The following is a 27,182-nucleotide window of genomic DNA, read 5'->3' on the forward strand; positions in this document are numbered from 1 at the left end:
TTTTCTCGTAATCCTCTTTATTTACTATAAAACTATGTTTTTAACAAATTGCAGATACGTGTACGAAATATTATCGCTCGAATTCAATATTCAATCGCTCGAACGACATCGAAATAGAACGGACGTAACGAAATTGCTCATATCCACAGAGAGCAATGAATTTTCCCTCTTGTGGATTCGTGATGCGCTCCATATAATGTTCGGCATAAGGATAGTTTAAATTAATATTAATTAATTTAAATATCAAATGTGTTATTTCAACCGAGATGTCTCATGTCTTCAGTGAAATTATGTTTGTAAAAATTTTATCTGTTACTGATATTTCTTCTCTATGTGATACTGATTTTCCTTTACTCCATCCCTCTGAATTCAAATTGTGACATTTACAATATTGCCACTGTGTATGCATTTACATAGAGATCTTTCCCAGATAACAATGTTTAAAATCATAAGACGTCTTTAAAGCGGCTTTAGACGATCAATATATTATTGCACAATATTTGATATTGTATAGTATTATGTCTCTAGAGGCCACTTAAGACGGTTCTCACAAAGAAGTCTTTGAAACTTTTATGATTCTTTTACTGATTATTTGGAGATTATTTATGTTCGGCTATCAGATTGTTTTGAATTGCTTAAGAGGGGCATCAAAATAATTATATTAATATTGAACGGCTAAGGGTCGTTTAAAACGGTTCTCGTAAAGATGTCTTTAAGACTTAAGTTTTTCTTTGATTTTGAACTTTGTATTATCTGGGTTCTCTTTTAGAGTTTCATGTATATACGTATTGCGCGCATCTGCCAAAAGTGATTACATATACGTACAATTGTAAATTCGCTAAAAAAAAATTAAATAAAATCTACGTTAAAAAATAAAATGATAAATTTCTCCTCTAAATTTTTGTTGATAAATTCGTAACGTTACAGAAATTCCGTATATCTAGAGAAAATAAAAGACAAATAAAATAATGAAAAAGAGTGCGTTAAATCTTTCTAACATGACGCTCATCGAAACGAGCGTGTCTTTGGAACTAAAAATGAAAAATGCGCGTTTAAAAATAATTGTATTATTTACACGATATATATGCAGGTACATGAAATGCAAACTGCGCACGAGGTCTCACATATAAGTGAATTTCAATCGAGGACTCTTGAATGCGCTCAATCTCGAAAATCACAAACAGAAGAACTTTTTTTAATCCTAACGTTCAGTCGAGATACTCCTGATTCCGATTTCCCTCAATTACTTCCGATTTGAATTTCAAGATTCTGTGTAATTTGTGTATAAATCTGTAATTTCGTCGTAACATATAATATCACATAATAATGTCCACTGCAGATGCGCAAGAAAAAAATAAGATCCGCGTATTTTGCTTAAAAATCTCTATCTGATCGAGATCGGTATAATTTAATTGCAAATACTTCTATAATGCTTTACGCATGAAAATACGTATGAAAAAACTCTCACGGCACTATGCAAGATTTAACGTTTTTATTACATTTTTTTAAAACGATCTGGCAATTCTATATTTTCTTAATAACAGCGTTATTATTATCAATAGTAATATTATTATTACGATTATTTTTTTCTTTTCCGATTCTTTACAATTCGATTTAAGTTTTTGCAGGCGTACACATTCACATCCGCGAAGATTATCTGATTCGATATCTTTTCGAGTTACTGCATGCGGATATAAGAATTCTCTTCCTCCCTTCCTCCCTCTCTCTCTCTCTCTCTCCCCTCCCTCTCTCCTACCTCCCCTTTTTTTCTGACATGTGACGATATATTTTTCTTTATTTATTATCGATCTAATTTGGGAAAAACGTAGATTTTCGAATAGACTAAACGAATTCAAGGCATTTTGCCACATGTACCAGCTACTACATTATTACTATTACCCTATTTTTCGTCATTATTCATTACTATATAAAAATAATACAATAACTATATATAATAATTATAATGATATTTATATCACTAATTAATGCTCAATTAGTTGAAATGGCCATTCCTCTCTTTTGAATAGGAATAATTAATAAGTAAATAATTTTAGAAATCTATCTTCGTAGTTTTAATTTCTAATATTTAATATAAGTGCTTATTTTATCTATGTTCAACAAGGTATCCTCGATTATTAACGTAACAACCTGCCAGCAGCGCAAGGACTAAATTGTATTGTAACCTTCCTTCTTCTTCTCTTCTTTTATTCTTCTCTCTTCTATCTCTGGGCCGCAACAGTATAATCTTTCAATTAATCTCAAGATCAATGAGTTAACAACACAACATGTTATGCAAGCGTTACTGAAATTCTGTAATATCGATTATATTTGGCAAAGCGACATGTAAACTCGCTGCTTAATCTTGCTGTTCATAATATATGTATAGGCCCCACATGGAGGCATATTCTTTTTTTTTTCCACAGGCATCTAGGCACAACAGATATAAAAGTAGTACACTCAGAAGTATCCAGATTTTCTCGTAGCAATCTATTATTTTTAAAATAGCACTATCATATACATCCTAAGATAACGCGCGCCGGCGTGTATTTTTCTTCTTCGTCTTCATTTATTTATGTTTATTCTCTTACTACAACGAGCCTGTAGTGTTAAAGCAAGTACGTATATTTATATATGTATATATCATTTGCACATAAATGGAAACGCCTCATTCGCAAGAATGTTAACACAACAAGCTCGCATAGCGCAGTAATATAGGTTACAACATCGAGAGCACATACGTGTATATCTTCGATCACATTTCCGCATACATATCTCTCATCTGTGTATAAAATCTCTTGTAGAATAGAATAGAACCAAATCCATTACAATCGTAGTATCCACAATTAAATCTCATTTACGTACATTATTCGTATATTATCTTATTGTTGAGACATAGCAGAGGGTAGCACCTCAGAATGCTTCCGATGATGGCGATTCTAATGTATTTAGAGCCTGTTTTGTTTACTACATGCGCGTCTTTTATAATGATACTATTACACATCCTCTTAATCGCAATGTTTTTTTCCCATAATGAAGAAATAAATACAACGCATTTCTATAAAAAACGAGTTTTTTCTGTGTAAGCTTCTATGAGTACCTATACACTGTGTCTTTGAATCGCATATATGCGCGGCGGGATAGTAGGATTCTTTTCTTTTCTATCAAAAAAAGCAAATATGATGTGATATATATTGAAATGACAATACATAACTGATTTCGCATAGTGAGACTCTCAGCCAAATCATTTGCGTTCTTATCGCCGTTTTCCTTCTAAAAAGAAAACTAACTTCCGATGTTGCTACAGCAAAACAGAGGATACATGGGAAGTGGTTGTGGTAGAGACTAGCAATTATTAGGATCTGGCGGTGTAACAAGGTATTCATCGGCGCGTTTGTGGTCGGATAATGCCCGCATTGTGTACGAATCTTGTGGTAAATCGCTCTTTCTTCGTAAAAGCGGTTTCACTTTGTTCACGTTTGTCATTTTCTTCGCCTGTATAATAAAACGCTTATTTAAGATATATCTAAGAATATCATGCTGACAATGCTTCATATAACAGAGCATTCAAATAAAAAATAACAACAGATATCAATTCATACCTCATTAGCTTTAGCTTCAATTTTCTCCAAGGTAAGCGGAGTTTGATCCGTGTCACCGTCTTCGTCAGGCGGTGAATTATCTATATGTTGAGGTGATGTATAGGAGGTGTTATTCGTTGTGCCTTTATTTGCCACAGTATAGTTTGGATGCCTCATCGCAAGCGCTTCAACGCGCATCCATGCTTCATCTCGATCTTTCATAAGCTTTCGTTCTCTTTGACGTTCCTACAAAGTTTTAAAGCAAAATAAATATGATAAATGCGTTATTAATATTTTAATAACGCATTAATGTTTTCTACAAGATCAAATTAACATATGTAAAATTATGTTGTTTTGAAGTTATGAAGTTGATTCGTCAAAACATATTTAATATTTTTATTTAATGCTGAATACAGCTAATTAATTTAACGATTTATTTATACAGCATATGCATTTTAATGAAATCTGTTTTCTATAACTGAACTAGTTGTACATTTTTGGAACTTAAAAAAATGAAATAATTTTTTGATATTAAGCGAAAACAAGAAAGAAAATTCTAGTGTAGAGAGTCTAGTGCAAGAATAAAAACAGATCTGTAAATTGTTTACAAATATACCTGATAGTACTGCGTTGTACATTCGTCAAATACTTTTTGATTCATTTCCATGAAAAGTTTTAGGGCGTTGTAAATTAAACCATGGATTGTCTTGTTCCAATGATTGCGGGAGTTCCTATAAAAAGCTGGATACATTATCGGTAAGATGACGGAATAATTGTCCGATATCAAAGACATTATGTATTCATTATTCCAATAATAGAGAGCTCTTTCCGCCACCTGAAACAAGTGAGCATAAGTTAGATGTCGCACAAAACAAAATAGTAACATTGCATACTTGCCTGGAAATGCGGTGATGACACGCATTTAGCTAATTGCCTGAACAACGGATCCATGACTTTCTGAAATTCAGCTGGCTCAATGACGTCTAAGATCTCTTCAAGCTCATTCAAGAACATGACTTCTTTAGGGGAATGTGTTTTTGGCCAGAATTTTAGCAGATTTCTAATTACGGGTTCCGTCAGCGACGGATCCTTCTCCAGAAATTGAACAACGCAATACGCTAGTTGTGGATGGTATACAGATAATGACTTAGCTTTGTGCAAGGGTAATAAGACTTTTAACAAAAACACCTTATGCTCTTCCTTTAGTGGCAGAGCAAAGCCGTTTATAATACTGTAAAGAAAATAAATGCTGATAAATATCTTATAAATTTTTTAACGTTGTGCATTATGTTTTTATCGAATTTATTATTACCTTCCTAAAATTTCAAGTAGTTCTGCAATACCATTATGATGTTCCGTCTCATAAATAAATCGATAGAAAACGTTATTGATCTGTTTCCTAATGTACGCCCTCAGTCCTAGGAATTTTCCGTAAATCCTATGGAGGGTAGTCTTAAGAAAATCCCTCTCTCTCGGGTCCTCAGAGTCAAATAGCTCCAAAAGCTGCAGCACGAATTTTTGATCTATATAACGTCTTGCTATGGACGGTTGGAAGTCCTGTGATTCCAACAACCGCAAAAAGAATTCATAGACGAGCTGCAAATGTGGCCAAGCCGCTTCCAACGTCGGCTCATCCTCTTCTGGATCAAACTCCGCGCCATTAGGATTTGATGATGGGGGTAGCGTCCGGAATAAATTCACAGCGAACTGCAAGGATTTCCATCGTCTGAGTAAAACCTTTCAACTTTATTCTCTCAAGATACCATTATTTAGATTATGTTCCTATATGTATCTCATGTCCTCTTTAAAAATATAAAAGTAATGTAAATGCTAAGAATATTTCTCATATTTTTACATATTCTGACTTTATTATGCTCCTTGCTAGCACTATTAATTGCTTTTTCTTTTTTTACTCTTATGCAGCTATATTTTTCATTAAGGTCTACATTTTTATATAAAACTAATTTCTTAGCATTTACATAGCTTTGTATTTCTAATCTACAAAAAGCTTCATGAAATTCAAACAGTTCATGCTCTTACATATATACGAGGGCAAGGGGAAAAGTTCTCGGCCTAACATAGATGGTACTGCTACAAATAAATGTATTTTTAAAGTAAAAAAACTTATTCTTTCACTTTCCAGGCCGAGAACTTTCCTTGCCCTCGTACGTGAAGTATGTCAGAATGCTGCTCTTACCATGTTCACCGCTTCGGGATATATTGCTTCGGTAATAACATTTTTGTTTTTGGTTACGTACTCGACCATCTCGTGGAGAGCAGTACGCTTTACCTCCTTCCATTTCAAATCCGACAACGGATCGGATTCGAAGTCGAAAAGGACGCAGCATTGCCGTAGCTTCTGTATAAAAAGTTCTTCCCGCTCGTTTACCTGTTGTGTTTCTGGAATCAGATAGTCGGTGATTAATGCCGCCGCACTCGGCAGCTTGTACCTTAAGAAGCGAGAATAATATTGCGGCTATTAATCATATTAGTCTACAAGAGAATATCGATGCACTCTAATACGAAGGGATACATTCGAAAGCATCCTTTTCGTGCTGTTCACTTCTTTTTCTCGTTTGAATTATTTTGCTACGAATAGCTTTCCCGCCTGCCTAACTGGCCTTCTTGACATAAATGAGAAATGACTCTTTAAACGAAGTTAAATCTTTGGAATAATTTATGTTTCATATATCAGCGTCAAAATATTATCGATTATTCTTATACTTATCGATTATAAATACTTATAATATATGTACAACATGATGTATGTTTTATTCTTATTGTAAGGATATTTCGCGTATATAAATATGCAGAACATTCTTTTTTGAAATAATTTTATGATTTTCAGTAAAGAGGTCGAATCAATTTAATAAAGGACGTCTGATAAGAAGGACAAGTATCCAGAATATAATTTGCTGCTGATAAAAATGCAGCACGCAATCAAAATCTATATTCTATTTTCTTTGAACAATTTGATTTGCATAGACAGTTATTTCAGATGTTAATCAATGTTCTATTCTTAAACTCAGAACAAAAAGCGTAGTGTCGCATAGGATTGCCTTTAGTTAATATTTATACAAATTATATATATATATATATATATATATATATATATATATATATATATAAAATGGCCCGCCAGCAGTAAGTTTTTGATCTAAAATCTTAAAGGTGTTCTACTTTTTCCGATTATTAATCGAATAGGTTTTGAAGGAAGATCGATAATGGCCTTCAAAATACCGACTGTAACCGTATGACATTATTTATCGTTTGCTATTCCTAGAAATCTCTGTAATAATAATAATAATAGACATAACGAGATCGATTGCCGAATTCACCTCGAGCCATTTCATGGACATCACATTCTTGAACAACAAAATACAAATTTTACGAAAATAAAGTGTGCTAAATTAATCCTTCAATAATTTTATTTATCAATATAATCTTTCGTTTTATCAATAACAAATAAATCAGGTGCACAGATTAGTTCTATAATAAAATCATGTGCGATAATGAACTGATTTAAGCGACAGAGAGCTTTACCGATTAGAAGAGGTTGCAAAGGTTGATAGTGCAGCGCGAACGTCACCGGGTAACCCTTGCTTGAGTCCTGGGATAAGACCGTCGCCAAAGCAAGACCCTGATGAAAGCTGGGACTTTTGGGCAGAGCACCACCCAGAGATGGGCCAATTCCACCCACATGAACCATTGCGTAATATTATGTTCAATACCGATTTTACACTCGCACCTTATTCATTGGTAAATCTCTTCAGATGCTTGAACTTGGGTAGCACACGTTTTGCTATTTAGTCTCAATAACTACTTATAATTTGCAACACTTTGGATTCAACACACTCCTGTTAAAATCGCGATTAATAATATTCTATGATTTCGTTTTTTTCAATATGGCGTCAAATCATAGCATTTTATTTATAAAACATCGATAATTGCTTTTAAATATTATAGTAAACCTGTATTATTTCGAAATTATTTAATAATAGAAATATCATTTTTTACTCATTAAAAGGATCAAGAGAATAAATTATTATAAAAATAAAAAATACGATAAAAAACTAAATATTTCATCAATATCAGCTAAATATTTCATCAATATAAAGAATATAATTATTGAAAAATTAACAAAATTCAGAATCTTATCTTTTACATCAAAAATATATTAATCTAAAAAATAAAACTGATTAATAATAATTTTTCGATATTTTTAGTGTTAATTGAATATTCGAGTGCCGAAAGAGTTCTTTATCTGACTGATGTCCGTTTCTGTCAAAGTAGATTAACTTTAAACTTAGTTTAACTTATTTTTTATTTTTTACTAGTTTTTTTTAAATTAGAAAAAAATGAAAAGTCAATTAAACCGAGAATAAAGTTAATCTATGTCCATAAGAATAGGCCCAGTTCCACCAATGTAAAATTAATTTTAATCTCGGTTTAATTTACTGTTTATCTTTCTCTAATTCTTAAACTTAGAAAAAGGTAAAGAGTAAATAGAATCGAAATTAAAGTTTAGTTTTTACATTAATGGAACCAGATCTAAAAAAAAAACTAAACAGAAAGTTATATACGATAAGTTATATACAATTTTCCTTAATTTTAGCAGCAATATTTGAATATCACAAACTTGTAGAAATGCCGGCAAAATGTACCGGCAATAAATATGTATAACTTTTCTAAATTATATAACTATTCTGTATTGTATAAACCATATATGTATTTGGAAAATATTGTATTATATATATAAAAAAAATAATAATTAAAAATTATTGTTTTGTTTTAATTAAATAACATTAAATTAACTTATTCAGATTTGCCAATTAATATGTTCCCGGATTTATAGATTTAACCTACTCGGACGGAAACTAATTTCCGGAGAATGTTTTTATTATGTAATTCGCAATCATCCGCCAATTTACTCAACGAAATACGACGCATAATTTTATTAAGCCACGGCGATTGTCGGCCTTCGACAAGTCACTTTTACCGGCTTCCCACGTTATTTTCCGCATAGATCCCGCTAAGAAGGAAACGCGCGTGGTTTTACGCGTTTTGCCAAACCATGCAGAAACGTAACTGTACTTTTGATGCAACACGAATCGTCTGTTACAGCACAGTTGCGAGAATATTTTCGCACAAAGCGAATTTAATATTTTAGCGTAAGCAATATAATATTAAACTATTGTATACATAAATTTTACAAGTATACAAATTAATACGTGCTAAATTATGCGTGGAATTTATTACGAGTGTTGTTTTCCGCAAATTAACAAATTCAATTAACTTCCTGTCCCTCTATAATATACAAGTATATTTAATATTATCAGTATTTCCATAATATATATATATACATCAATAACTTAACGATTATCAATTTTATTCAAGTTATTTAAGTATTCAATATAATTCTGCAAAGATGAATCATTTAATTATTAATAATTCTAACTTTCACCTTATTATTTCTTGCAAAGCGTACGTCAATAAATTCTATTTTTCAAAATTATATAAAATACCTATATATACAAATTTTATTTTCATATTCAATTTTTCAATTCTATTTTAATTCCATTGCAATTCTACATATCTTAACTGTTTCCACGTATAATGTATCAAAGATAAAGATTTAAATAAATGTTAATATTTAATCTCTTATTAAAATTTTTATACCATTTATCACTAAATTCGAAACATTGTTTGTAATTTATATAACTCACCAAATCTTTGAGAATTCCTCCGAGCTTAAAATTCACTAAACTTCATTTCCTCAATTGGGAAACCTTTAAATCAGAAGACTCACCAATTTTCGATCGAAAGTGTTTTAACTAAAAGAATTCACTAACTTCTAATAGGAAAATTTTAACTTTTCAACTCATCGATTGATTTAAACATTTTCTCCACTCCTCTGTTGAATACCCGCTATCCTTTTTTAACCGATTATAAAGTATCAATCACCAAGCGATAATTTTTATCAATTATTTCCGATATGTTTTACGACATTCATTCGAAATAATCCACTTTTGCTAGACTCAACGACTTCGAAGATCTCCGTAAGCTTCGAGAGCTGGACGCGCCCGTCCTTAACCGAGTTTTCTCTGAACGGATTCGCGATAACAACCTCCCTGACACCACCGGAGTCCATCCGCCACTAATTTCCGTCGTTGTTTAACGCTCGCAACAATCTGTTGCTTCGTTCGTGTCAATCGATCGGCCGGGGAAAGCAAGGCTCTTCTCGACCTTTCTCTCGGGGTGTTCGCGCTGCGAAGCCACCCTTATGAAACACCGGCAAGCACTAGCGGCGCGTCCTCGCGGCTCGCGGGTCCCCGGAACCCGGTGACCGCGTTCGTGAGGGGCGGGAGGCGACGAGAAGAGGGGGACAGGCTGGCGGGTGAGATTCGCCTAAGTGGCACCAGGTTCAACGAACTCGAGGGTCCTCGCCGGGATCTCGCGGGTCATCTCTCGATCGGTCACGAGGTCGATACAACCCCCCTCGCCGAGATTCTGGGCAGGTAGAGCCGCGACCAGGTGGGGTTCTCCGCGAGGGTGCCGCGCGGATGTTCGGGCGCTGGTCTCGGAACGGTTGGAAGAGAAGGATTAGAAAGGGATGGTCGAAACGAAGGCGTGAGATGAAAAGGAGGGGAAGAGGGGGTGGAACCTGACTGTTTACGTTGGGAAAACGGGGAATCATGAATCCGGAGCGCCTGCGCGACCCTCGTTGCACGCAATCGATAGACTCTGACGTAGGAGGTAGTCTCGCAACCTCGATTGACCGGCATTACATTGGGAAAGGGCAGGCGGACCAATTTGTCGCCGCCCTTCTTTCTTTTCCTTCCCTCTCCTATCCTGTCTGTTATTCTTTTTCGCTTCTTATCCACTTTTCCCGTTGTGTGCTTCTCACCCTATATGCTTCTCACCCTATGCGTCCGCGCACTCGATCTCTGTCCTGATCTAATTATTCGATTATGATCGGAATGTTATGTGAACTAGGTTCTTGTACGATTTCTTTATGTTACTTGATCAAGTCGATATTAGATTGCAAGCCATTTGCAGCAATCGCAAAACAAGTTTGATGTATATATGTAAACACGTTCGAGATATGACATACTTACTTCTCATTTTTATTACAATGTGAATCATCAATGACACAAGTGTGAGAAATGTAAAAAGATCGCTAATATTATTTTACTTGATCTAACAGGAATGATAGAGTTATCACATGGGATTAATCGTACTATCGTATTGTAAAAAGAATTAGATTCCTGATTGAATGACTCACCGGACAACAGCGGCAATTTTTGCAGTTCCCGATTTTTCGATATGTTGAACCTCGAGCTGCTTTGCCGTTTATCCTTTTTGATTACAGGTCCACCAGGTTGATACTTGATTTTATTGATGAGCGTAGGCGGAGGCGGTGCGTTGCCCACAGGAGGTCCTCCGGTCACCTTGTTTGCCTATAGCAGATAAAAGATATTAAAAATAAATATAAAACTTGTAAATGATAGTTAATGGATGAATAAACATTTTAGTAACTATACAGTAAAGTTCAGATAAAAAGGAACTATTATTCCGATTATAAATAAATGTAGAAATTTTTTTAAAGCCAATTGTATTTCTGATTATATTTATCGTAGAATTTTTTTATAATTTTTATAAATCCGCTTTTGTAATTCTCTTTACAAATATAATAAATTTCTAATATACAATAATGTCCAATCTCTATTTTCAATTGAGTTAAGAAATTATAATGTAAATTAAATTTAAATAGGAGTATATGATTAACGTGTTTAATCCAATTACTTATCTTCGCATTTTAATTTGAAATACCGATCATTGATCGTTCATTGATCGGATTAATATTACATAAATGGAACGCGAGGAAGTGACATGATTCTCGATCTATGGCACATCTATCCGTACAAAAACTAAAGGTGATATCTTTATCTCTTCGTCAGGATGGGAAATACAGGATGTCCATACGTGTCATGTTCTAAACAGTTCTTTTCGATTAATTAATTTTTTCAAACAGAAATGTCACAGCACAAATAATTTTTCAAACATAATCAATTAGAAATGAGGACTTTTTCACGAATTAAATTTTTCAGATTCTTAATACTTAATTATTAATTAAATAAATTTTTAGTAAATGTCTAATTTTTTAAGATATTTAATATTTAATACTGAAAAATAGAAATGAAAGAATGCTCATTGAAGCATATATATTTAAAATTTTTTAATATAAATTTAAACAATAATTTATTTATAAAATTATATAATATCGAATTCTAGGAATATGATTTATTAGAATTCTTAGATATTAAAAAACGAGAGAATAAATCTATCAATTTTAAGCAAACTATGCATGAATGAAATTTTATAAATTAAATTTAATACTGAGAAAAGAAAAGTCTAAATAATCTCTTTACATTAAGTATATATATATATATATATATATATATATATTGCATATACAATTGTTAATCACTTTATTCGCAATGGATCCGTAAAATCTTGCAAAAAAAAACCACATGTGAACAGCGTTTCCTTTAATCATCTTCGATTATAATTATAAAGCAGGTTATTCAAATGAGCGAAGAAAGGACAAATGTCTTGGTTTATTTTGGAGTGCGAACAAATGAACCACATTGATGTCCTATAATAAATCCAATCAGATTCTCTTCTTCTCGCTTTATTAAAACCGATCAACTATAATAGTTACACAAGCTTTCATCATTCACTTTCTCGATCGTTCCGCTTTCAAAGTTTTCGCGCCTAACATCGAATGTATAATTAGCAATTACCGACTTTTTCAACGATACATTCTAGATCGGTTGTATCCGTAACAACCAGGAAATCGGAGGCGAGAGTTTTTAACAAATTTAAACGGAAATAATTTATTCACAAAGTTGACATCAAGAACTTGAGAACTATGACCTATAAAAATTTTCAGATATTTACAGGAAAACGTAGTTTGGAAAATTGATCTATAATTAGTTCATGTAAAATATTCTTCAATAAGAGTTTACTTTCAAGTTTGTTCGTCAAAATATCTAACGCTGCTGAATGCATGATAAAATATTGCAACATTGCGTAATCAATAACGCATCTGCGCAGTATGATGACAGGTAGTACACGTACGCAAGTTAAACGTATTCTAAAGAGGTGTAGTAAAGTGGAATGTGTGTCCGCACATTGCAGATAAAAATAGATGTAAAACATGATCTGATGAACTATTACGAAGTTACCGTCACTCGTCGGTCTGAGTTTTCATGTCGCTGGTCGCTGTAGTGTCTTCAGAATATGCGCATGCAATCACGTACACTTGATAAACAAAGTCGACGATCCTTCACATTGTCTTCTAGTGAAATCTACTGTTTACTATCGTTCTCTGAGAGTTTGAAAAGATTCGTAAAACGCGTCATAAATGTGCGATAAAATGCGGAAGTTATTTCGCGCGACGAAGCAACTTATCAAAGAATGCTTTGTCGCTTGCGATTAAAATGTTTATTATCCAAAAGACATTTTAATCGTTTTAAAACACTAAACTATTTAATTACAAACACTGTTCTAAAATAAAAAAATAACATATTACAAAAATTAAAAATGTATTCCCATTCAAAAATTTAAAATCACATTCATAATATAATTTTTATAGTATTAACCTTCATTCTAATATAAAATATGTAAATAAATTGTTTTATTTTTGTTGCGTGTATTGAGTTTTGGCGTAAATTAATTTTTATCAATTGATTGGCCTTGTATGAGGGAATAATGGTTTATAACTAATGTTTTTACGCGAGGAAAGGTCGGTCAGTGTTGGAAGTTCACGGTCAAAGATTACTATTAGAACTCTTGTTCTACCAAGAATTTCCGCTTGAGGGATCGAGGGACATGCAAAATGCATTTCATTTCTTTCATCTTCCTAATGGCATTTCTCGTTTTCATCAGAACCCATTCATTATTTCGAATGAATGCGGCAGCAGTAATGATAAAAGAGAATGATTATGTGCGAAGTACCGTTTGATATACAGTTGCCCTGTTTTTAATCAAATGATTAAAGTTCTAGTTTTCAGATTTCTATTTTTATCTCGTTAAGCTATCATTAGATTTACCCTCTTTTAAAAATATTAATTTTTTAAATTAAATTATATACTCAACTTGATATAATATACTGCAGGCATGATATTCATAAAACTATAATTCGTGGGATTAAAAATTTCATTTATTTTAGGATTCACGCAATTATTGTTGAAAATATAAATTGTAATATGTATTAATTTCTATTGGAATAATTTTAATATTTTGCAATGGTGCAAATTTAAATACATTATAATATATGCAAATGTATGTAAATAATAATACAATAATAAAAATATATGTGTAAAATAATAATACTTAAAAACTAAATTGTTGTTACAATAAGTAAACATATTTAATTATACGTCAAATTAAATAAATTCAAATTTAATATAATTAAATAAATTCAATTTAAGTTGTATGTAATTCTTTAATTTAAGTTATTAATAAACGAAGGTTAATGAGAAAGATAAGAAGTCATTAATCTTGACAACGAAAAATTCACTGATTGCAACGCAATAATCTTTGATTATTTTCTTGAGTCTTAAGTGTTATACTTTCATGTGTTATTTACGACGATGTTCTATATCAATACAAAATTAATACGCATTCGATATCGACCATACGCGGTTATCTATAAACGTTTTATTCCGCGCAATCGAATCTATCGTGTGCTAAAAAGTTATTCTATCTTTGGTTATCATATCGGTCACATGTGATAAATATATACTGATAAATCAGGAAAGGTCTTGCTTTTCAATCGCGCACATTAAATTGCGAGCAAAATAAAAGAATTGTTATCTTATTGAAAATTATTTAAAAATAGTGTGTTGATCCTCGACAATGTCCAAAGGTAATAAGCTCGGAATTTGTAAAATCGTACATATATAAAAAGTGACAGCTCAAAGCGTCATATATTTGCCAATACAAATAATAAAACACTAATTGATGTACGAATTATCGTGTTTAATAGTTTTAAAGAAGAAAGTAGGCAATCACCATATACAGTTAATTTTGTGTGATAAATAAAAAACTTATTCCCATGAAACGTATCATATCAGAAGATAAAAATATAGATTCTATCACGATCACGAATCAATTAATAACATGATAACATACAAATAATGAAGATATTCAATAAAAAATATTAAATTTTTCAAATTTGAAGTCATTTCTAGATTCAGCTTTCAGTTTTTCATATAAGAATGCCACATTTAAATCTATTGAATATCTAATAACAGAACGCATCAACTAAAACCGGCGCTGTGTGAGAAACCTGCCTTTTTCTTGAACACGTTTCCGAAGGCGAGCCCGGTGAACGTTTGCATTTTACTCTGCATACCAGTGTGCGATTTCCGGAACAACGATCGGTCCAGGAAGGAAATTCACTATCGGCACAGGACGGCAGCCAGCCGCAGGAAAAACGGTCTCGTAGCGTCACGACGCAACATGATCCTCGCATTCGCGACCTCCCTTCTCACGGGACGAAGAGGATCTCAATCACACAGCCGTCGAACAGTCGATCCACTTCACGTACTACCGGGAATATCCGCTTTCTTCTCTCCGGCACCTGAGAGTGCATCCCCGAATGCATGCCTGAGAATATTCCGCGAAATAACTCCAGGAACGTGCTGGGAATTTTTTTTATTCAAAGTGTCAAACCGATTTTTCTGTCATAAGAGTGCATTGAGATCTCGCCGAAAAGTCTTCTTTCCGAAAACGAGGAAAATAAGACTTGTAGACATGTTAGACTATACACACACGTATACCAAAAGAATGAATTTTTATTCAAATTAAAATACATATCTAAAAATTTAGCTACAGAGCGAAAAATAATTTTATCAAATTAATTAGAATTCAAACTGGACAAGTTAAAAGTTTTGATATTCTAGAAATCAGTTTGAACATTCAAATATAATTATTTCGAAATTATACATGGAAAAACTGCTTTTCTGAAATATCTAAAAATTTTAGTTAGTTGTAGATCTAAACATAATTTTTATTAAAATAATTATGTAGAAACACTCAAACTGTTAAAATGTCAAAACTTTTTGTAGCATTGCTTAATTATCATGCTTGAATTTTCTAAATAATTATTTTGATGGTGTAACAAAATTATTTTTAGATGTATACCTACATGCATAAAAAAACAGTTTTGCGGAAATATTTCAAATTTAGTTAGACATAGATCTGAAAATAATTCTGTTAAACTGTCAAAATAATTATATAGGACGCTCAAATTGGTTGCTAGAATGTCAAAACATTTTGCAGTATTGCTCATCATACTTGAGTCTTCTATATATTTTGATGATCCAATAAAATCATTTTCAGATCTGTCTATCTGAATTTTTAGATACTTCAGCAAAATGATTTTCTCGTGTAGCTAAATTTTTAGATACTTTAGCAAAACAGTTCTTTCATGCACTCGTAGACAAAGTAAAACTTTCAAGCTATAATCCTCGATCTACGATATTTCTAGCATCACAATATTGTTATAAAATTTTCAATTTAGTGATCGACGAGATAAACTATTTCAGCGATTACTAACAAGTACACGTGTCACGCTCGATCTATTTGCAACAACGATGAATTCTCTCACAGCCAATTTACGCGCGTAAAGTTGGACGCGTGTACAAAAATAAGACAGTGGAACGAAGTATCTGGGCGAGAGAAATAGGCCTTCCCCCTTATCCAAGATTAGGAAAAGCCACCGCAGACTCTATAATGGATCCGACGCTTCACACTTGCGAGTATTTTAGTCGACAATCGAAAGTGACGAGGGAGTAAATATTATCTTTCTGTCGCTGGCCGTCACGCGATGTTTTGTAACTCAATATTTCCCAGTACCAATCTTTAAAAGAAGCCCGACGTGATGTAACTTGAAGTTAATACCGATAACGTATCGCTAAGTTTTTCAAGAACTGTATTTTTCATATTAAACGTTCTTTATCTATATCATGATATTGTTGAATACATTTTCCAAGACAAAGTCGTACTAATACATTATTCATAATTGTAACTTTACATTCATTATTCATAATAATGTAACTTTGAGTAGTTACGCGCGGCCTTTAGTTTACTTTTTTCTCAGTGTAATTTCCAAGCTTGATGAATCACATCTTTTGCAAACAAAAATATATATTGCGGTAAATAAATAACTTTTGCAATGATAGAGTTGTCTCACCTGTGGATCGAGTGTTATTTATCTCTCATGAATATCTCGTATGAAACATTAGACTAACTCTCTGAGTGATTCTATTCGAAAATCAAGAGAAATCGCGACTCACGAGGACAGTGAAAAGTGGACGTTTTCTCAGAGCCTCATAGAACTCGGAAGAATTTGCGGTATCCTCGCGAGGAGATATAAATAGATATAAATATTCCCCACGCGGATGTCCAACGCGGAATATTCTCGTGGCGGGACGGACAAAGGCGCGCGCGACGATGTAGCACTCGGGGACAGCACTATTCGCGACGTATCGTAAAGGAGGAACGTGTCACCTCTTCGTCCGGTTTTTCGTTCGAGAAATCGTCGACAACACTATTTTCTCTCGTCCGCGCGAGAGAGAGTCCCTCCGGGCGACAACTCGCCCGTCGCGATGCCAGTGGCCGAGAGAGAGAGAGAGAGAGAGAGAGAGAGAAAAAGGAAAAAAATAATCCCAGGCAAGACGCCACGTAAGCGAAGGCGAAAAATGCGATGCGACGTCACCGACGTCGCAACGCCCGAGATCGTCCGAGAAGCGTTTCGCAGAGGCGGAATCAAAGTTGGAACCAGAGTCGGAGTTCAAGACGGCGACGGCGACGGCGACGGTGACGAGAGCGCACTGTCAGAGGCGAGCGGCAGAAGTGTACTCGTGACCGAGAATCGCAGCAGCCAGCCACTTGCGACACTCTCGTGTACACACACCGCAGGTTTTGGCGAGCGCGATCGGCTCTCGCGGCACGCCGTCGCCGCCGTCGCCGTCCGATCGACGCCGATCGTTCAAGGCCACCACGTACGACCTTAACCCTCACGCTAATTATGAGGAATTACGTTTTATCTGACACATGAACACGCATATCGCGAGTTTCTTTCCAATGTTTTCGTACAATCGGCACGAGAGAGGATAGTCTAGAAAGAAGATATTGCTCCTGGATTTGCACCAACCTTCTGATGAGCGGAGATGGACTGGAAAAAATTATTAACGTATTTGATTAGACGTATTAACACGCACTGATGCATATTAAGGCTCTTGTATACTGATTAATTTGAATGTAAAAGTGAAATGCAAATAATTCGAATTAAATACATATTTTATTTAACGGTATAATAAAGTGTACTAAGAATTTCGTAGTTTATCTCGTTTCTAAATTTATATTATACATATCTTTACGTCAATTTGTGTATTAATATGTATCAGTACCGAGTTTGCCTAACTTATTTACTTAATTCGTTATTAAATACGAGATATTTTTTCTTACGTCAAACTAAAATTTTTTCATTTTTTTTCTCTCGGTAATAATTTATTATAAAATCAAATCGTATACGGAAATACTTAATATTTAGAAAACAGTATTTAACATTTGAAGATACAAAAAAATATAAATTTTAAGATTTTTCAAATTTTATGTTAAAATTACAAATTTATTATATTAAAAAATACAAGGTTTAGATAAAAAAAATTTAATCGGTTCAATTTTTGTTTTTGCTTTGCGAACGTTTGAAATTTAGAAGTAAATAATTTTTTAACCGAATTCTTTAGACTTATTGGAATATTCGTTGTGATAATAATTGTTAATAAATGGATGAAATGTATCTTCATCTGTGCGATATATTATTACAGTATTAACAGAAAACATGTCAATAGAACAATTATGAACGTAGAGGTCTTTTGTAACACGCCGAGCTCACTTCCCTGTCATACTTGTATTTCCTAACAAATGATGATGAAGCGGCTTTAGGCGCCGCGTGACGAAATGACAATGCCCGGTTACTATTTCTGAATACCTGTGGGAGGTGCAACGTATGCATGCGTCGTGCATGCGAAAACATGCAGGAGCCGCCGGCTTGACGTGATCACATGCAGTTATTAACGAGTGACAAATATGACGTGTGTCCGCTACATATTTTATCAACAAGACATCCAATTGTTATTGAGTCCAATTCAAATATCACCTATCTACAATTCATGACGGGATTTTACGTGCAATCTCATGTATATAACGTAATAAATTTACAGATGTTAAACAACAATTTTCTGAATTCTCGTTTTACGAAATAACATATAATCATATTAAGGGATAGAAATATATGAGATAGAAGTTTTCTAACCCGAAAAATATAAATATAATATAACATGCTGTACATAAATAACCGATTATTTTGAAAATAGTCACTAGTTAAGTAATTAGTATAGATGCAAATTAATTGTTATCCGATAAAACGATCAAATAATTGGTTACTATATTTAGCAAAATTGTATATCCACGCAAAAAATGATTTTTTTATACTCGTATTCAATGTAAATGATCTTGTAATCTACAATCCATCTAAAATTTATATATAAAGTATCTGTAATACTCAGAGCAAAACATAATAATAATTACAAAAATAATAATTATGCAAGTTTTATTTATAGAATTAATATACATTACACTGAGAAAAAAATTTATTTATTTAATTAAATTAATAGTTCATTTGACTGAATTAATTAGTCTTTATTTCTTTCATTGGAGAATGTATGTATTTGAATCAAATATAATGTTTCATTTTTCATCAAAAGAAATAAAAAGAAACAAAATCAATTTAATCAAATAAACAATTTTTTTCTCAGTATAGTCGAATAAACTATTTTATAAATTAACAAACTATTTTATAATTGTAAAACAGTTTAATTACCTACGTATATTAATTCTACATATGAAACTTGTGTAGCTGTTAGCTGCCATTATGTTTTTTTTCTCTGAATGTAATTATGTCATTTCCTTCTGCGTGTTATCGATCAATTTTGTCATAGCACATTTCGTAATTTGAAATTTTTACAAAGAAGCTAATTTTGTCATTATCATTTTCTTAAATGTTAAAAGGTATATGCGCGAAGATAAACTTGAGACTTTTCGCGTATTATTCAACGTGTATTAATTTTTCTTTAATTTAGATTCTGCCGACTATTAAAAATTCTCAAGAGAAAAAGATTGTTGAAAATGTTTCGTTATAAATGTGTTATTTTATAGAGATCGTACTAATAAAGATTACTGTTCGATATATCTGAACACTACGACGTTTCGAATTTTTCTCAGTCTCTCTCTTATTCGACGGAATATTTACAGCATCGTTCTATCACTTCTTGGACATCGTGCCCGACAATTCTACGTGAATCGATTAACGCTATTATTTGACATAGCGCCACGGCCTATCCGCAATTTGTCATCGCGTTACGGTGACGCGTGCTAAACGTACCCGCCCCATTATTGCACGTCAATCTAACGAATAATCGTGTATATAAGCGGCCATTATATTCTGCGGCACGGAAGTCGATTGCGGTTTCACAGGAAGCATAACTTTTGGTCGATCTGACGCTACAGTTATTCCAGCCGTGGCCTATTTTCGGAAACGATCGAGAAATTCCAAGGTGAAAATATGCAGTTAGAACGCGCGATCCACGGATCATCGCCCTTTCTCAACCCTTAAGTATATGTGCATGTCAACTCCCACGCTCGATTTCTTATGTATTTTATGAAATTATTCTCGGACGTTTATTCAATTTTTAATAGCCATACACTGTTAAATCTATAGGGACAAATTTAACTTAACGCCATTGCTCTTACTCAATCTTATCGTTATTTTATATTAAAACAATGGTTATATTTGACACTATATAGTGTGTCAACTTGACAATATAGTGATTAAATTTAATTATCGTTTTGATAAAAAATAACGGTATATTTTATTAGGAGTGGCGACTAACATTAGATTAAATTTGACTCTATAGATTTAACAGTGTATCGGAAAATTCACTTAAACTTCTCAATCCTTTTGCTGAATGAAACTCGAGGTGTATCGTGATAAAAAAAAAAATTGTACCGTTTTATTTGCTTAATATTTTTCCATTTAATATTTTTCTACGTCAAATATTTTTCCACGATTTCCTAATAATTTTTTTTATATAATATTTAATACAACATAAAATTTTATCAGTAAAAATTACATTTGAGAGTAACGATTTTTCTTCGAATCTGAATTAAATTAGATTTTTTTCTCAAAATCCTCAAAAGAAAGTGCCTATATAACACGGATATTTCACATTACCTGTTTCTTGAACCTAGAATCTCATGCTATTTCGAATATACCTTGTAATTTCCTCTTTTTTTCTACATTCTTGTCGATTCTCACAGAAAATCTCTAGAAAATCACTAGAAAATCTCGCTTTCAGAAAAGATCTAGCTAATTTCATGCACTTGGGTTCTTTGGTAAGCCGCCGAAAAAGTCGTCGCGATACAGAAGTGCCTGGAATGCACCCCATCAGTATTGAGTATTATTAGCACGCTTTCTATTTGCACGTCGCTCGAAATAGAGAGAAAGATACGCCTGTTCTTCATCGCATGGCTGGTTTTATCGGGTAGGCGGGACAACCGATGAGATTTTTGTATGATCTCATTAATGAGAGCGTTGCATACATCGCACAAAAGAATCTACACTAACCCGAAAATAATCACAGTATAATCATGAGAAGTCACATGCTTTCGTCACGTCTAAAATTCCGATTGGTTCTCTCTCTAGATACGACAGAATATCTTGAAACGCAAATATTACTTATTCGACTTCCAGCTAATCGAATAAAAAATATCCACCCATGAATAATTTCTGAGTTAAAAGTGATTAAATGATCCTTAATATCATTGAAGATAAATATTCATGGCATATTAAGAAGTGTTAATCTTTCGGTTGCTACTCCGCTTTTTCCATTTACTAGTTAAATTTAATTTAATAATAATATAAAAATTATTACGCATTTGTATTGCGTCGATTTTTTCTAGCTATGATTAATCACTAAAGTGATGGTTTTGTAGTAACTTTTATTAAATTACCATATTGCAAAATTATCAGTTTAGTGATTAATCATATCTAGAAAAACACAAAGTTTAAATTATCATAAAGTTAAGTGAAATTAAATCTAAACCGCAAATTAATCAGAAAATAAAAAGTCGGGCCTGAGTATGGCATATCCGGCTTTCATTTAACAATGCTTTTCCTATTACTTATATAATTCTTTCTATTAATTAAGATCATTATACCCAAGTATGTTGTTTCCATAATATGGTATTAAAGGATTAAATTACATTAATTTTATATTAACATAAAATTCATATTTAAAGTCATTATTTAAGATGTATATTTAAGATTGTTATTGTCATTTGTATTTACATTTTATGTATACCTCTTATTGCGCAGTATTATCGATTTATATCCGTTCCACCAATGTAGATCAATTTTAACCATAGTTTAACTTACTCTTCACCTTTTTTTTTTTAGAATTTAAAAAGTAATGAAGAAGTTCAAAACCGAAGTTAATCTATTGAGTTGGAAAAATTCGTAGTGCTACTACATTTGTATCATGTACTTATTTTTAACAAAATTTGGCAATTATTACATTCAATAAAACAAAGTTCCAAACTTCCAGCTGTAAAAATCTGTTTATTAAATTGCAGTGCGCGATAGTTTTTAATGGAGTTATGCGCAATTAAGTCAAAATGGTCTTTTTATTTAATCCACGATAACTTAGTAATAAAAAATTCGAAATATAAGATCTTAGAAATATAAAAAACAATTTTGTAGGGAAAGCTTGCATGTTAAAAAGTCGAAAATTTTCAGAAGTTTTTTTTTGGAAGCACGTTATAGATCCACAAAGCGAGAAGAAAATTCCCATTTTCGTAGTTTCTTTATATAAAAATTGTCAAACTCACAGAAACTCAAAAGACATAGCGATCTTTCGAAAGTAGAAATTTTTAAATCTTTTTTAAAAATTCAAATAGCGTTCATCTTTAACAAAGTTAAAGTTACAGCTGCTTGAATTTTAAAGTTCATACCGCTACAAATTTTTGTTCCAACCCAATACATTGAAAACAGGCGTTAGTCGTACAGCACGGAAAATTTCGATAAGAATCGTCTTCTCCGAAAAATTGTGCGTAAAAGCGCCACGACAAAGTGGCAGTCGTGTGTACGTTGGTTCAATATACACACATGTAAATATACAAAGTATTTGTGCTAATGCGCCGCGCAAATTGCATCACTTGGAGAGAACATACAAGTGCGATTTCCACTCTAGCGCATCGCGGCCATGCCGTTTCAAGCTTCATATAATTTTTCTTGCGACATTTATTTTAGAAATATGTCTTGTCACGTGTGCGACTGTCAGCGTCACATCGTCAGGTGTCGGCTGACGCTGCCAACAAAAAAAGAATCGCACATATATGTATCCGAATTTATGGATAAAATCTGTCATAACAACCAGAACAGCCCTTTAACTTTAACTTTCTTATATATATCAGCTTGATGAATTATAGTATTTGATACGAATCACGTGGCGGATGCGGCGTCAAATGATGGACAAATATAATAATCATAATACTTGTACATGCATGTGTGTACGTATACGTTTGCGTTCGTGTATGCAATTTGGCATCCGATCAATTTCGTATTTCGTATCATTGATGCCTCTGTATAATCATCAACAAGGGAAATAAAAAGAGGAAAAATTAGTAAATCAGATATCGGAACGATTTTGTAAAATTTATGAAAATCTTTGTGGATTTCTTCAGAATTATTTCATACTTATTGGCGAATAATCTGTGATAAATGTTATTATTTTGATAAATAAATAATGATATGATCCAAATAACGTATATAAAAATAGAGTAAAAGAACGCAATTCGTTTATACTTGATCTTCATATTCGTAGTTGACAGAATGAACGAGGCGAAATCGTATATGTTAATGATGCAAATAAACGTTTACGTAACGTCACGTTATCGTTACGTGCAAAATTAACATGTGATATCGATCTTATATCGATGAGATACGAAATGTAAAATTCATGCACGATCGAAGATTAACTTAATGTTAATCAGAATACAAACGAATTATGTAAAACGGTTCCCTGTATAACTGAATCTTCATAGAGGAAGAGCGCATTTAATTCCGAAATGTTATTATTCTGCATAAAAAATTTGCATCATATCGCTAATACCGGGCGATGAGTTTATAAAAAAAAAGAAAATATCAAAATGTTCACTACGGAAAACATATTCCGTCCAAAAACAATTTTTTTATGATATGGCATATTTTGACGATATTTTTTTACAAGTGAATTAATTAGTCTAAAAACTCAACATACACCTTGTTATTGTTAAAGAATTATTTGTATATATTTAAATTTTATATCTTGTTAATATATTCAAAACTAAAACTGCATTTTTAAACGATAAAACATAAAATGCTAAAATAGGTTGAAGTTGAGTGTACTAGAATAATAATATACAAAATATTGTATATTATCGCACCAAAAGAAATATATTCCCCCCCCCCTCCCCTCATGTCTCATTAAACAGATTAATAGTACCTTCCTTGAGAAAATAATGCTAATCGCTAGTATTTTTAGTATTTTTACTAACGCTGCCTATTTATATTAACAGATATAAATAATTATGTTTTTTTGTAATATTATATGATGTTCATTATGAATAGAAATGTCTGAAATAGATGTTTAATAGATTATTTAATATTTGACATTTTTTCTTAAAAAATTGATTAGACTTTACTGGAAAATGTACAAAATTATTTAATTAATATTATATCACTACGTCAAAATTAATTTCTCGTTCCTAATTTTTATACTTAATTCTTTGATACTTCTCATTTATTGTAGCTAAATACTTTTAGACTGGATTTAGTTTACTCTCGTGTTTTCGTTCTCGTTCTTTTTTTTTTTGATTAGATAAATTACCATATAGCTTATCCGAAGATAGAACAACCGGCCCTTAGTGTAACTTCGATAAAACTTTGATTAATGGATAGATAGTTAACTGAAGAGAGAGAAAGATATCTATACTATTTTATTAATAGTAAAATTATTAATTTGGATAGAATTAATGGAATTATTAATTCTATGTAGTTTAACACTGAATAAATTTTAATATGAAAAAAAGATTAAATTGAGAATAATAAATTATATAATTCGAAATTTTGCTGCAAACTGATTGAATCAATCACTAATTAAGTCTATCCAAATTTAATTCCGAAGTTTAATTTTGTTAATTTAATATTACAAATATTATAAATAGCTATAAAAATAGAAATTACGAGTTATCGATTATCATTAATGTTTCCGATATATTATTTAAAAAAAAATGATGTTTTTAAATTGATCATTTGGATGTCAACATTGCCTATCCTTAGTTTAGAGTCTAAAGTGTCGCGGAGAGCGCCATCTAGCGCGGAACTGTTTCAACTCTGATACAATAACTTTCGTTATCTGGCTCGATGAATAAATATTCGCGATTAGATTGCTTATTGAACGATCAATTACAAGCTCCTCGCTGCAAACACAATACATTTCTAGCTATAGACTGTTAAAAATATATTTATCGCTCGATGCTAAGAAATTATCAAAAACAAAAGGAAAATGGCTATGGCAAAAATATTCGATTGCTATTAAATAATTTTGATATTCTTTAAACAAATACGATCCTCTTGCCAATGGGACGCATTCAATCATTTAAATAATATACATAAAAAAATAATTAGGAAGAGTTCTATCGTTGTTTAAAAAAAATAAAGATTCATAAAAAAATCTTTAATATATAAACAAACTGGATAGATTAAGCTAACAGACATTCTTAATTGTTTTTTGATGAATATCAAAATCATTTTTTTATGATTGAATGTATCTGATTGATTCGTTTAGGGAATATATAGTACCACAATAAATACAATTAATAATATTAAGAATACAGTACTTTTGTTATCATTATTCAACTGTGATATCTGAAAAAGATTCTATATTAAATTTGCTATAAAAATTTAACTATAAGAAAAAGTTACATTCTCGTGAAAGAAGTCAAGTACGTAACTAAAAAATAAAATACGTATTTGTCAAATCATACACGATATTTAATATAAAAAGTTGTGTTTCACATCTATTTTAATCTTAATATTTTTTGTGAATTACATTTAGTATTTATAAAGTACATGAAAGAAAATAAATTCTGATCATAAAATGTTTTTTTTTCTTTTACTTCCTGCATTTCCATCGTCATTCTAAACAAATTATCATTTCTTTGAAGGATGTTATCTATAACATAATAGCATACTATTAATATTGATTATATAAATATACTTTCACAATCAATAGTTGTAGAAGCTACAAATCATATTAAATTATATATTATAAATGGTGCAACTGTACGTGTCACGTGAATCGACAAACTTATCAGTGTGACGAACAAAATTATATTATTATTTCTTCAAGACTACATTATGTAGCACTGACAATCAATGTCGTACAAAGATAACTATATCAGTTATCTTTGAAGATAACTTAAAATATCTTTTTTCAATGACCTGTTTTATAATATATGTCTTTAAATTTACAAGTATCCTGGATAGCAATCATGTAACACTTTTTTCCTAACATGGAAATGTAAAAAGTAAAAATTTTTATTTGAAAATAATGAAGAAATTATTCATTTTTCACGTTTCTGTATTTGGGAAAAAAGATATGATCACTATACATAATTCAAATATTCACCCGATGCTTGTGCACAGAAGATTCCCGTATCAAGATAGCGGACAAAAAGCAAGTAAAAGAGATGCAAGATGTCGGGTTAGCCATGCGGCCAACCTGTCATCGTCATCATGAAATTACACCGGAATGCATTTCCTAGTGAAACATTTGTTGAAATAGAACGTGTTGCAACGTGCATCGTGGAAAATCGCACGAGGCGGTTCATAGACGGTGATAATCCGCGATGACAGGAGTAGACTCGCGGTGAGTGACGAAAGGAGAGACTGAGGGAGAGAGAGAGGGACAATATAACCTCACCTCGTCAACGGCGTCGACGTCCTTGCCATTCTTCGTCTTCTCCTTGCCGCTCTTCGCCGTCTCCTGGAACAGAAGCGGAGTGAGTGGCCGGTAGTGATGCGTGGGGCGCGTCGCGTTAGGATTCTCGGGGGCTTTCGCACTCGCGAACGTTAAACGCAGAGAGAAAGAAGGAGAGAACGTGACAGTGGGAGAGCGTCGTTGAGAACGCACGGACGGAGATACAGAGAATATTAATACCATTGCGCTCGTCTTGGGCGCGCGGCCGATTGAGCAGCAGTAGCACACGTCTTCGTCGTTGTCTTCGTCGTCGTCGTAGCCGTCGGCGACGTACGCGTCGGCAAGAAATGAATCGAAAATCCGAACACGGACCGATCGCGCAACGCGCGCGCGATTAATCCCGGTCGGTGGCGAGACGACCCGAACGGGCACAGAACGGATTATC

General features: G+C 32.6%; 1 protein-coding gene across 3 annotated transcripts; it reads right to left on the minus strand.

Moving 5' to 3' along the window:
- LOC105143542 (serine/threonine-protein phosphatase 2A 56 kDa regulatory subunit gamma isoform) lies at positions 1-27,177 on the minus strand. 3 transcript variants are annotated; one of them, XM_087403371.1, is made up of 9 exons: positions 26,978-27,177; positions 26,741-26,803; positions 10,864-11,038; positions 5,776-5,978; positions 4,891-5,285; positions 4,476-4,809; positions 4,195-4,413; positions 3,600-3,824; positions 1-3,492 (listed from the first exon to the last, which is right to left on the minus strand). In XM_087403371.1, the coding sequence occupies exons 1-9, from the start codon at positions 26,978-26,980 to the stop codon at positions 3,343-3,345; spliced, it is 1,767 nt and encodes a 588-aa protein (XP_087259497.1). In that variant the 5' UTR covers positions 26,981-27,177; the 3' UTR covers positions 1-3,342. The 3 variants fall into 3 exon arrangements, with proteins under 3 accessions (XP_087259497.1, XP_011050230.1, XP_011050231.1); XM_011051928.2 differs by lacking the exons at positions 26,741-26,803; positions 26,978-27,177 and adding exons at positions 14,942-15,292; positions 16,846-17,511; XM_011051929.2 differs by lacking the exons at positions 10,864-11,038; positions 26,741-26,803; positions 26,978-27,177 and adding an exon at positions 7,122-7,401.
- Between the last annotated feature and the right edge of the window lie 5 nt (positions 27,178-27,182).

Source organism: Acromyrmex echinatior, chromosome 2, assembly GCF_024713525.1.
Source record: "Acromyrmex echinatior isolate Ae372 chromosome 2, ASM2471352v2, whole genome shotgun sequence".
Taxonomy (NCBI): domain Eukaryota; kingdom Metazoa; phylum Arthropoda; class Insecta; order Hymenoptera; family Formicidae; genus Acromyrmex; species Acromyrmex echinatior.